The 12,926-nt window shown below is 39.3% G+C and overlaps 1 protein-coding gene across 1 annotated transcript in view; it reads right to left on the reverse strand.

Annotated features, from left to right (window-relative positions):
* Positions 1–422: 422 nt before the first annotated feature.
* Positions 423–12,926, reverse strand: part of rab40c (RAB40c, member RAS oncogene family) — a 108,562-nt gene continuing 96,058 nt past the window's right edge. Inside the window, exons 5-6 of the mRNA XM_068056792.1 lie at positions 4,263–4,485; positions 423–2,174 (exon numbers count right to left, since the gene is read on the reverse strand). Of these exons, the coding sequence (XP_067912893.1) occupies positions 1,897–2,174; positions 4,263–4,485 (501 nt within the window). The 3' untranslated portion in view covers positions 423–1,896. The remainder of the gene's footprint in view (positions 2,175–4,262; positions 4,486–12,926) is intronic.

Genomic DNA, 12,926 nt, shown 5'->3' on the forward strand with positions numbered 1-12,926 from the left:
CACTACCTGCTACATTGTTACTTCTGAAACAAATTTCCACAGTTCATTCCAAAGAAGAGGCAACTTTTCTTCTCCCTCCTATAGTTTGGCCACATTCTCTTACTATTTCCTGGTGCTTGCACGTGGTAGAAGTGTCAGCGTGTGATATCTACTTAATCTTGTGCTCCTTCCAAGTGCTATTGGGAGCAGCAAATATGGTAGCAACCAGCTGCTCTTCAATATGAACTGCACAAAGCTGTGGCATGTACTTCTATGCTGCGGACTGAGATGGCAATAGCTGGTTATCTGGAATGTTATGCACCTTACCAACCATTCCCAAAAACTCACCCATACTTTATGATTTCTTGGAAAAATTACTGCATTTGTGAAGTATCACAGTAGTGGATTAAGTAATTCAGTAAATAAAAGACAAATCAGGCACCTTATTTTGCAAAAAAAAATGTATTTCACAGTTGAACACAAACTGTACAAAGAAAAAATGCCAATAAAACAAAAATCATTCTCAAGTGTCACACAGCAGCTATAATAAATGTGAAATAGTGTTTTACATAATTGAACATTTTACTTCCATTGTTCCCTTTTTTCCTCAAAAAGACTAGAGGATACTGCAACTATTCTGCACCTGAACTGCATAAGGTGGCCTATCCTCAGTGGTACAGTTGGTCTCTCCTATGCATTCTCTCCATTTAGTCGGTTTACCTTTGACAAGTGTCATCCAAAATAGAAAGCTATTACAATTAGTGGCCAGAATGCAAAGTTTTTTTTTTACAGAAAGAAGGGAAATACATAGTTATCACTTACAAAGGAGGGAGACATCTCTATTTCTTTTCCTTTGTTAGAGAGGGGAAAAGGGGTGTGAGAAGTGAGTGCGATTCTGGCCGAAAACAAATGCTAAAATCATTGCTATAACCCTTTTGTTCCAACAACCTAAAAGGACATAAAAAGACCAACTGAAAAGTCTCTGTTTATATAATTTCCATTTAGACTTCAGTTTCACCAGGAGAAGTTTTTGTTGTTGACGTGACGTCTTGAAATTTCTCTATGTTGCTGGAAATAATGACATCATACTCGATTTGTCCAGAAGTTGGAGATGGAGATTAAATTCCCATCACTTGAACCAAGATTAATACAACTTTTGCTAATGTGGAAGACAGTTAAACAACCACTAAATCAATGATGGCATCATACATTATGACTGAGAAAAATATTACAAAACAAGTAGTCTATAGCATATAAATTAAATAGTAATACAGATTAATCTTGGTATTAAGAATTGTGGAAAAACGTATGACCTTGTCAGTCAACCTTTGATCTTAAGCGCTGTCCTGGTCTTCAGAAGATAAAGATGCAAGGCATGGTTAAGGTATGAAAGGCCACATGCAGGCCATTGCAGGCTAGATATAGTCTATAATGTTAAAAGGCACGGAAGTTTAGTGATGCTAGTAAGAATTATAGTAGCAAGAGCCATTCTTTGCATTTGTACTGGTTCAATTCCCAGAGATTCTTCTTTCCACCACATAGCAATAATATATTAGTCATGAGGACAAAGGTAAAGATTTACGTTCTGATCAATCAAAGCCATGTAAACATGCCAGTACCACCTTCCTTAAAATTGGCTGACCCTTTATTAACTGTGGCACCTGCAAGCCTCTTTAAAACACTCTAGTTTGAAATTTCAGTGCAAATTGTCAAAACAAAATGTAATGAGTATCTGTTTCAACTAGTGTGTTTGCTCATTGATCAAAAAAAAAAGAAATTCCTTTGAAAAATGCAGAGCATATCTTCATTTGGTCCAGTAGGAAGCTGCAAGAATTGTTTCATAGGAGTTCAGGTTCCAAGCTTGGCCAGCTGGCGAAGTTCTTGCCAAACAGGAGAGCTCGAAACAAAACCTTTTTGCTAAGAGATTTTGCAGTTAGTACGTGTGCAGCTCTGAGGTGGACTCTGCGGTGGTCGGGGGGGTTTAGTCGACCTCTTCAAGCTGTTGCCCTTACTTCCACCGCTGCTTGAAGCCAGTGAGTAAGAACGCCCATGCATCATGACAGCATTCATTCCATTGGCCATGGAGAAAGACTTGAGGTGACTCTTTATGGCAACAGGTAGTGGTAGCTTGTCAATAAGGTGAACAGGTGTGCAAGAAACAATGGCTCGGCAACAGAGGTCTTGCAGTGTGAAAACTGATTTTAAAAAAAGAAAAAAAAATTAAGTAGCAGTTTTTATTGAATACTGCTTTATTAACTCACAAAAGAGCCTAAAATTAATTTGAAGCAAATATAAAACTACAATATTATTACTTTTGAGAATGGCAACATTAAAAAGTCTCCTCTTAGAAAGATGAAATAATACATAAGACAATGAACAGCAGTTTAACTCTTCAATGTCTTGGAATAGTGAACGTTTACAAGACCAAGGGGAGTCACAAAATCGCCACAATTTCCAAGATGTCTGCACCCAATCAGAAGCCATTTAAGATATGGCTCAAATGGCTTGGTGATACTGCAATCTCAAACAAGATGACCTGGTGCACAAATAAGACTTCAAAATTTCATTTGGGGAATTTAACTTATAATAAAACTGTAAGTGACATATAAAGAAAAATGGTAGGTGGTCAAGCAAATGAGTAGTTACAAGGAACAACGGTACAAGGTTTATTGAGCAGCAACTCAAACCAACCGGTCTGTACTTTGGTCACCGAACCCAGTTTAAACAATGGCAATAGATAAAATGGCAAGCAAAGTGCCAAAGTGCTCCCTTTTGTAACAAAAAGGTTAGTATTTATCATTTTTAATTAGAAAATAATGATCACTATTTTCTTTATAGGAGCTTCTGGGCCAGTTACATCAGGTCACACCAGGAAGAAATAGGGATAGATTTTCCTGCCCTTCGTAGACAACAGATGGAAAAATTAAGCCCCCCGCTCCAGACTTGTGAAAAATCTCAACAGCCTTTAGCTCTTGACATTTTATTTTACTGGTGAACTCTGCTTACAAACCCATTATTCTGCAACAAATTGCTCAAGAAAAATTAACTTTGAAGGTCTTACTAATCTTATAAAAAGTATCAATAAGTTAATAGTTCAGCTGAAATTGCGCGGCTAATTGATCCAATACATAGATTATTTGACAAATATCATGGATGAAACACAAAGTTGGAAGCCTCTATAGTTTTTCCTTGCACTACCAGGTCTGCTCACTTGGGGGCAGAGATTACTGCAAAATTGCATTAATTGCACTGACATCAATACAAAATATATTGCGTCAACAGTTTTTCTGTGCATGCTAAATAATAGCAACCCTTTTTTAAAGAAAGCAATAATCGTTGGTGCAGTTTTTAAAGAATACCACTGTCATGAAGCATCCTTTCGAAAAATAATGCTAAAATTTAAAGATCAAATTCAGCATAATTTTAATCTCAAGCAAGTGCTGACAACACTATCGGGAAAACTGGCTGACAAAGACTATATACCTTTACATTAGAGTCTACCAAGTCCCATTGAAGCAGTTATTCTCTAAATATTTATTTTTAAACATGTCATAAAATTCAATGTTACAAAGCATCCAAAAAGCATGTTAAAAACAAAAATATTTGGAGAATATTGTGGTCTATTGTAACCCGTTGCTTGAATAATCTTATGATTCAATAGTTCATGATGCCCCACGTAATTCTGCATCACAAACTTGACATTCTGCAATGTCTTTGAACACCCAAAATCAGTGAGGCAGCAACAGTAGGGGTTTAAAGAGTCAATTCTAAAAAGCTATCAGTTTGGGACATAGCTTGGCCCCCTCAAATTCCTGCCTGGATATCCACCCACAACACTACCTTCTATGCTTTTTTCCAGCCATTCCTACTCTTCCAGATGTTAATTTTCTCCTCTTTGCTTCTGTTTCCTCGTGAAGCAACTCAATGCAATTGCACAGGTGCAGGTAGCCATCTCGTAGCTCATCCAAATGGGCATTTGTAAGCCTAGAAGCTGAATGCTATTTGACCATGTAGCCACCAGAGCAGAGCCAAATCCTGATCTCACCAAACATCCCCACACACTCACTTTCAAGCAGGAGTCAAAGGATAACTCAGTACTGCTCAGGCCAACTGCCATGTTCCGACTGCGATCCCAGCTGAGACCAGTTATCTCAACATAGATGAACAGATATACAGTTCTTCCTGCTGATTGCTGTATAAATGTTTTCTCTGCCAAGTTATACATTTTATTCAAAACTCTCAAGCAAAAAATGAAAAATGAAAAATAAAGTAACTCTTCTTACCTCGGTTTGGTTTCCAGAACCTTTCCATGCCATGCCTCATAAGCACAATCCGAGATAGTTCTGTGAAGGACTCAGTCACGTTGAAGTTGCAGAGTGGGCTGACTTCAAAGAATGTCATCCCATTTTTCTCAGCATAAGCACGTGCCTGTTCAGTGGGAACCTGCCGCTTAAAGGCAAGATGCAACCTGTTACCGACCAAGATTCTCGGCACACCAGGAGCATGCTGAAAACAAAATACAAAATCAATTGAGACACACTTTGTATACTGTGCATATTTGATAGTGTTAAATCTGTTTGATTATTGTATCGATCCTTTAAATGAAGTTTTCTGGCTCAAATTATTCCCAACTGACATCCAGCCAGTAACAGACTTGACTAGTCATATAACACTCTGGTTGCTAAGTTAGAAGTTCAAGCCCCACTCCAGAGATTTAAGCAGATAATTTAGGCTAACATTGTCAGGTGGTACTTGGTGAATGAGATGTTAAACCAAGGCTCTTTTTGGCCAAACAGCTATACATTTTTTTTTTAAATGGCATTATCCTTGACTATTTCAATGCTCTCCTGGCCACTTCACATCTTCAATCCTCAATAAACCTGAGCTCATCATAAACTCTGCTCCCTGCATCCTAACTCATATAAAGTCCTGTTCACCCTGCATTGGCTGCCGGTCTGGCAATGCGTCAATTTTAAAATTTTCACGTTGTTTTCAACTCCTTCCATCATCCCTCCCCAACTCTGCAGCCTCCTCCACTCAGATCTCTGCACTCCTCTAATTCTGGCATCTTGCGCATCCCCAATGTTAAACGCTCCACCATTGGCAGCCATGCCTTCAGCTGCCTAGGCTCCAAGATCACAAATTTCCTCCCTAAACCTCTCTGCGCCTCTCCCCTTTAAAATGTTCCTTAAAACCTCTCTTTGACCAAGCTTCTGGTTACCTGTCCGAATGTCTGAAGTGGCTCGGTGTCAAATTTATGTTTGATAATGCTCATGCGAAACGTACTGCTACTTTAAAAGGTTCTATATAAATTCTATATCATCTAGTTTTGTATTTCATTCCTGTTTGTGGGACCTGGCTATGCATTGACTGACTGCTACATTTCCCGACAACTATGACGATATATACATATACGTACACAAGTTCTTTCATTAATAAAAGGAAACTGCACTGCTCCCCATGGAGAGCTTGTTGATTTGTTCAGTTGATTTTAACAGAGCCTGGAGATCCAAGTTGGCAAGAATTTTCCTCAGTGACACTTCCTTCTTTTTATTAACACTGGACATAATTGGGTGAAGAGGACGACACATGCTTGGACAAAATTCCAAATAAAGGCAAATTTTTGCTCACTGTCCAGAACAATACCATTCAAAATCTATTATGTTGAAAAGAACAGCTACATTGATTAAATATGAAATTTAATCTGTGCATAAGAATTAAAAGGAAAATGACCTGAACATTTACATTGAGATTAATTCCGGCGTATAGCAGTATGAATACTGATAAATACCATACAGCGAGAACTGTAAATCCGACTCTTGAATCCCACATTGTGGAATATCACGAGCACTCATTCAAGAGTCATGTCTTTACATCTTGCTCCATTTCTATAGTGCAGTGTCAACAACTACACTAATTTGTATGATTTGACCATTTTTGCCACCTTGTTATAAACAGTGTTGCAGGACATTTATCTGGATAATTACATTATTTTTATTAAAATAGTGAACACTTTTGTTCCAGGTCCACATTTTTTGTCTTTCCTGACTGGAGATCAAGCTGGTCATCTTGGCTCCAAATGTGAAGTTATATAAAGGCTAGAGACATAATCTGTTACTTTGGTTTTCACCATAAGGAAATAGCTTGGAATAAAAGCTCCTGACACATGGTTTTAAACCTGAACTGGCAGTCTCAAGTGTTAAATGATACATCATAATTACCTGCCATTCTTTTAGAATAAAGACACAATATTTATAGAAACTCTCCAAACCTCTCCAATTCACTTGAATTAGATATTTCAACCCGCTTGCAAGAGGATGACATTTCAGTGCAGAATAGTTATTTATGTGGTATGGTTCCATGACTCGAGTCATGATATTTTTTGTAAATCTAATCAATTTAGATTTGACCAAAAAAATGTTAATGAATACAGGTATTATTCTCAAAGAAAAATACATTGTTGTAAAACCCACGAGCAACTTTTGCAGTTACCTCTCTCTGCCTATCTAAAATTCAATAATCACCATTAAAAATGAATTGTTACAAAAATTTCAAGTTGGTCATGAAGCCAGGAGAAATCCCAATGATTTTGTTTAAAACTATTTGCTATATATTTGCTTAGTACAACTGAGCATAACTGTAATTAGTCTTAGGATATACCAAAAAAAAATGAAGTTTGTTGATTTAAATGGTGTCTTTTTTGTACATTCCTAAATAAATGGTCAAATACAATGCAATATTTTTTCAGGGCTTTTGGTGATTACTTCTGGTCAAAGGAATGTAAAAAGATTAAAAGAGGGTTTCCTCAAATTAGCAAAGTTATGCAAATTGCGTCAACTGCACAAAGAACACAAGACAGTTCTTGCACCTCAAACAATACAAGAAAAATTACATGGACAGAATGGCCCTACAAACTACAAGGCAACTCTACAGGTAAGCACTGTTATTCAGGTATTTATCCACAGAATTCCTTCTGAACTTACAATAATTCTTCTCTTCTGTTTACTCTTAATCACAGGCTCTCTAAGGGTCTGCAACCTAGTCACATAATGGGAATACCTTACAAAAAGTTTTCCTGCCACCAAAGTCTGCCAAATGTCAACCCCATACACATGGCAGCAGTAGTTACCCATCACGGTCATCTTGACATTAGTGGACAAATGCTTAAAAAGTGTATTACTATTCCTGTGTGCTATTTTAATACAGATGTTAAACCAACTTGTTTGAAATGACAGGTTTTATACATTGCTCTTCAGCCACATAATCACACATGCTAGTTCACTGCACATTTATATGCATCAATAAAAATATAATAAAATGATGGCCTTGCTGATTTCACACTGACCAAAGTGAAAGCAATGGCATGTTTTAATGAATTACATGAACATAATGCAAGAGAGAATCACCATGAATAGTACACATAACTTCTTTCCATACTATGCCATTAGACTTTATTTCTAAAATGGATTCTGGTTACTTCATGAGAAGGTGAAAATATCAGTGTTACAATTGGTTGTCACCAAAATATTAGACAAGCTTGGACAGAAATAACTGAACAGGTTTTTCTAGTTAAGCCACTTAAAAATATTGCAATACAATAAGTAATACTATGTTTATTAGACCTCGTAATTACACAGGTCATTATGTAGAATACAAGACTCTAGTTTCAGCATTTGCTCACCACACCCTTTAACTACCCTTTACGATAATTAAAAATCTAATCCCTAAAGATGTACAGCATTGTTCCCAGATACCTGGCAAGCTTATTCAGGAAGAGCATGAGCCACACACAAGAGGTCTCCAGTTTTGATCCCTAGTCTTAGTGAGTTAGCTGATCTCAGCCAGGTAGCATTAGGCACACTACAATTTTATATCTTTACAGCGCCTTTAAAGTAATAAAACATTCCAAAGCATTTCACAGGGCCAAGAACTGACGACAGTTAGTAATGGGGGTGCAAATTAGGTTAGGTAATCAGACAGAATTAGGTTGCACTAAGACTTAAGGAAAGAGATAGCAAGACAGCAGTGTTGAGAGTGTGTACCAACATGTGGGACTAAGGTGACTGAAGGCTCCACTATTGACTGCAAATGGCACTCCCAAAAGAGCAGTGGATGCACACTGGCACATCACAGGACTAGATAAGTTTGCAGAGATAAGGAGGAGTATGACCATGAAGGAACCTAAATACATCAAGGATTTTAGAGTCATAGAGGGTGGGTAGTCAATAGAGGTTGCAAATAGAATGCAGATGACAAAGTTTTGAATAAGTTGTAGCTTATGAAGAATTAAAATATGGAGATCAGTGAAGAAAGCACTGGGAATAATTAAGCTGACAGATAATGAAGGCGTGGATTAAGCATTTCAGTGGCAGCAGGAGTGAGGGAAGGGTGTTTGTATTAATGTTACAGGCGTGGCAGCAGGTGGTCTTTGTGATACCTTGAATGTGGGGTTTGAACGTCAGCTCAGGGTCAAGTAGGATACTGAAGTTGGACACAGTAGGTTTCAGCCTGAGCTAAAATCCAGAGGGAAATGTAATAGGGTCTGGAACTATTGGCAGGAACAGGACAAGATGGTTTCAGTCTTGCCAAAGTTCAATTTAAGAAATAGAATTGAGGGTGGTTGAGTGTTATCAGTAATCATGTGAAAACCAGTCCTGTGCTTACAAATAATGCCAAAGTAAGGAGAAAAGGGGATCAAAAATGGAACCTTGTGGCAGACTGTGACAGGGAGGTAAACCACTGAGGAAAGAGTGGGTTGACTGTGTAGAACACCACAGGCAGATTAAAGAGATCATAACCACAAATGTGACGTGCTAAGGATGCTGTCAGTGAATCTGAGCAGGTGTGCTGTCGAGCAGAAAATGAACCAATGGGTTTTGAACAGTGAGCAATGGGAGAAGTGGGCATGGGGTACATGGTGATAACATCTTCAAGAATCCTACAAAGAAGGAAAGTAAGGTTGGTGACAGAACTGTAGTTGGAGACTTTGGTAAGACTGGATTCTTAAAGTAGGGAACAAAACAGAGCCCAAGAAAAAGGGGGCCAACTGATTTTGTTGTTGAGCATTGAGCGGAGAAGAATATTGGGTGAGGAGTTAGGTTTGGAAAGGATCAAAGACACAGGAAGTGCTCTTTCAAAAGATGAAATGGTAAGAGTTCTGGGGGAGGGGGGGGGGGGGCGGTGTCAGATAGAGAGAGAAAGACAACAAAAAACACAAGTTCCTTGCACTTGATGCTGGAGGTGAGGATGTGCAGATGAAAAGAGGGAAATAGGGAAAGGGAAGGTAGAGGTGGTCTGTCACCAAGTGGATCAGCTGGCCTTGGAGATCAGGACACAGTGCTGTCCAAGGTGATCTAGCCTTATCTGGTGATGAATGACTATGCCAAATGTGCTCAAGAGCTCTACCTTCAGTATCTCCAGGTTTGGGGAAGAAGGAAGAGACAGAAAACATGCTGTAAAGCCTGCTGACATAGGAACAGGAGTGTGTCATTCAGCCCCTCGGGCCTATTTTGCCAATGAGATCATGACTAATCTGCATCCCAACTCCATCCAACTCCCTTGGTTCCATATCCCTCAATACCTTTGACGAGCAAAAATCTCTGATCTGAGATTTAATATGAATTGAGCTATCTTCTGTTGCATTTTGAGAGAGTGTTCCACACTTCTACCAGGCCCCCCCCCCCACCCTTGTGTGAAGAGTGGTTTCCTAACTTCTCTCTCAAATGGCCTGGTTCTGATTTTATGGTTTATGTTCTCTTGTCCCAGACTCAATCAGCAGAAAAAGTCTCTCCCTACCCACCCTATCAATTCCTTTCAAAATTCTAAAAACCTCAAGGAAAGCACTTTTACCTCCTTTATTCCAGGGAATACAATCCCTAGTTTATATAACCGCTCCTCATAATTTATCCCATGGAGCCCTGTTAACATTCTGATGAATCTGCACTGCATTCCTTCCAAGGTAAATACATTCTTTAAAAGCTGTGGTGCCCAAGTGTTCCCAGATGTGGTCTAACCAGGGCTTTGACTGTATACGGTTGGAACAAAACTTCCTCCCCTTTATATCCTAGCCCTTTAGATACAAAGGCTACCATTCCACTAGTCTTTTAAATTTTTTTGCTCCTGACCCCTCACTCAGGAAATGTTAAGAGCATTTGCTAAAACCACAGCACATGCTTATGAATGAGATAATGAATGCACAACTGAAATGCCAGTATTCCAGAGGCTAAATTTCCAAATAGTACTTCTAATATAGATGTCTTGCTTATCCTTACAGTGCAGCATAGAAGTGAATTCAGCCAAATATTAAATCTGGTGCATTGAAAATGATTAAAATCATAAGAATGATATGGCACAGAAGGAGGCTATTTGGCCCTTTGCACCTGCGCCAGCTCTCTGGTAGAGTTAATTAGTCTCACTTCCCTTGTTCGTTTGAAATTACCAATGGTTAAGGAGCAACCGCTCTATTGGTTATTAGGCTCCATATAATTCTATATAAACAGTTTCTATTTATGTACACAAATTAGCTTGGAATGAAGGTAAATTACATTTTTGGCTTTTGTATTTCCACTGTAAATTCAAACTAGCTGCATTACAGTAATAAGAGCATAACGTTATGACCACTGAGGATTAGTATACTCTTGCTAGAAATGCACAATAATTCCATTAGTACAACAGGAAATTAAGGTTTTATGGTGAAATATCACACAATTATACAGATACACAAATGAACTAGGAAAATGTGTTTGAAACTGCGCTCTTGAATCTAACTCGTCACACCATAAATCAAGATAATCTGTATATTGCAACGTGCCTGAAAATTCCCATTTAAAATGAAAATATTTACACTTACAAAATTTTAGTTAGTGATTTCATGTCACTGAACTACTTTGTATTGTAGTCAGGTCAGCTGTTACAGCGAACTTATGAAGCAAAATTGTGCAACATGTTGTTAGAGTCAGACTGTGCTGAAGTGTTTGTATGAAATTTGTGTGTTCACGGTCCTGTTCAGCCACAAAATAAACAAGCGAATGCCCTTTAAGACCAGTTACAGAAATTTCTGACAAATGCATGTATGCTGGTATCAAAGTAATTTCGCTCCATTAGAGGCATAAGGTGGTCATCTCCAGCATATATAGCATAACCTCCAAGTAACTGTCAAAAGTGTCAGTTTTGTTCGGCACTTTGGGGAAGAAGTCCTCTGTTCGCAGTTTTTAATTAAGGAATAAATGTGTTCTTATGCGCACTAGTACATAATCAGTAGCATTGCTTATGGTGAATCAGAGGATATGCCATTTATAAAGGAGGAATGTATAATTCAGAAGGTTGCATGTCGGAACATAGGAGCAGGAGGCAGCCATTCGGTCCTTTGAGCCTGCTCTGCCATTCGATAAGATAATGGCTGATCTGGTTGTGATCTCAACTCCACTTTCCTGTCTGCCCCCCATAACCTTTGACTCCCTTGTCTATCAAAAATCTATCCAGCTCAGCCTCCACTGCTTTCTGGGGAAGAGAATTCCACAGACAAATGACCCTTTGAGAAAAAAAAAAATCTCCATATCTCCATCTTAAAAGGTACACCACTTATTCTTAAACGGTGCTCCCTAGTTCTGGTTTTCCCCACAAGAGGAAACATACTCCGGCTATCTACTCACTCAACCAAGTCCCCTCGGGATCTTTAATGTTACAATAAGGTCACCTCTCATTCTTCTAAACTCCAGCGGGTATAGGCCCAACCCGTTCAACCTTTCTTCATAAAATAAACCCTTTATCCCTGGAATTAGTCGAGTCAACCTTTCCTGAACTGTTTCTAATGCAATTATATCCTTTTTCAAATAAGGAGACCAAAACTGTACACAGCACTCTAGATGTGGTCTCACCAAGGTCCTATACAGCTGCAGTAAAACTTCCATACCTTAAAACCGGATTTCCCTTGCAGTAAGTGCCAATACTCCATTTACCTTCATCACTTGCTGTTCCTGCATTCTAATCTTTTGTGATTCATGTACCAGGACACCCTTTTTTTTTTTATTCGTTCACGGGATGTGGGCGTCACTGGCTAGGCCAGCATTTATTGCCCATCCCTAACAGCCCTGGAGAAGGTAGTGGTGAGCTGCCTTCTTGAACTGCTCCAGTCCATGGATCATAGGTACACCACAGTGCTGTTAGGGAGTTCCAGGATTTTGACCCAATGACAGTTAAGGAACGGCGATATAGTTCCAAGTCGGGGTGGTGTGTGGCTTGGAGAGGAACTTGCAGGTGGTGGTGTTCCCTTGCATCTGCTGTCCCTGTCGTTTTAGGTGGTAGAGGTCGTAGGTTTGGAAGGTGTTGTTGAAGGAGCCTTGGTGAGTTGCTGCAGTGCATCTTGTAGATGTTACACACTGCTGCCACTGTGCATCAGTGGTGAAGGGAGCAAATATTGAAGGTGGTGGAATGGTTGTCAAACAGGCTGCTTTGTCCTGGATGATATCGAGCTTCTCGAATGTTGTTGGAGCTGCACCCATCCAGACAAGTGGATAGTATTCCATCACACTCCTGACTTGTGCCTTGTAGTTGGTAAGCAGGCCTTGGGGAGTCAGGTGGCGAGTTACATGCCGCAGGATTCCCAGCCTCAGACGTGCTCTTGTAGCCAGAGTATTTATGTGGCTGGTCCAATGGTGATCCTCTGATCCCTCTGTACCACTGTGTTCTGCAATCTCTCTCCACTTAGAATTAAAAAGCTGTATGCTATTTTGTCAAAGTGGACAAGTTCACATTTTCCCACATTATACTCCATCTGCCAAATTTTTGCACTCACACAACCTAGCTATATCCTTTTGTAGACTTTATCCCTCCTGACAACTTACTTTCCTTCCCATCTTGGTGTCATCTGCACATTTATCTACCAGTCCCTTCATCCAAGTCATTGATAGACTGTAAATAGTTGAGGCCCCAAACACTGATCCCTGTGC

This window comes from Heterodontus francisci, chromosome 24, assembly GCF_036365525.1.
Source record: "Heterodontus francisci isolate sHetFra1 chromosome 24, sHetFra1.hap1, whole genome shotgun sequence".
In the NCBI taxonomy this organism is placed as follows: domain Eukaryota; kingdom Metazoa; phylum Chordata; class Chondrichthyes; order Heterodontiformes; family Heterodontidae; genus Heterodontus; species Heterodontus francisci.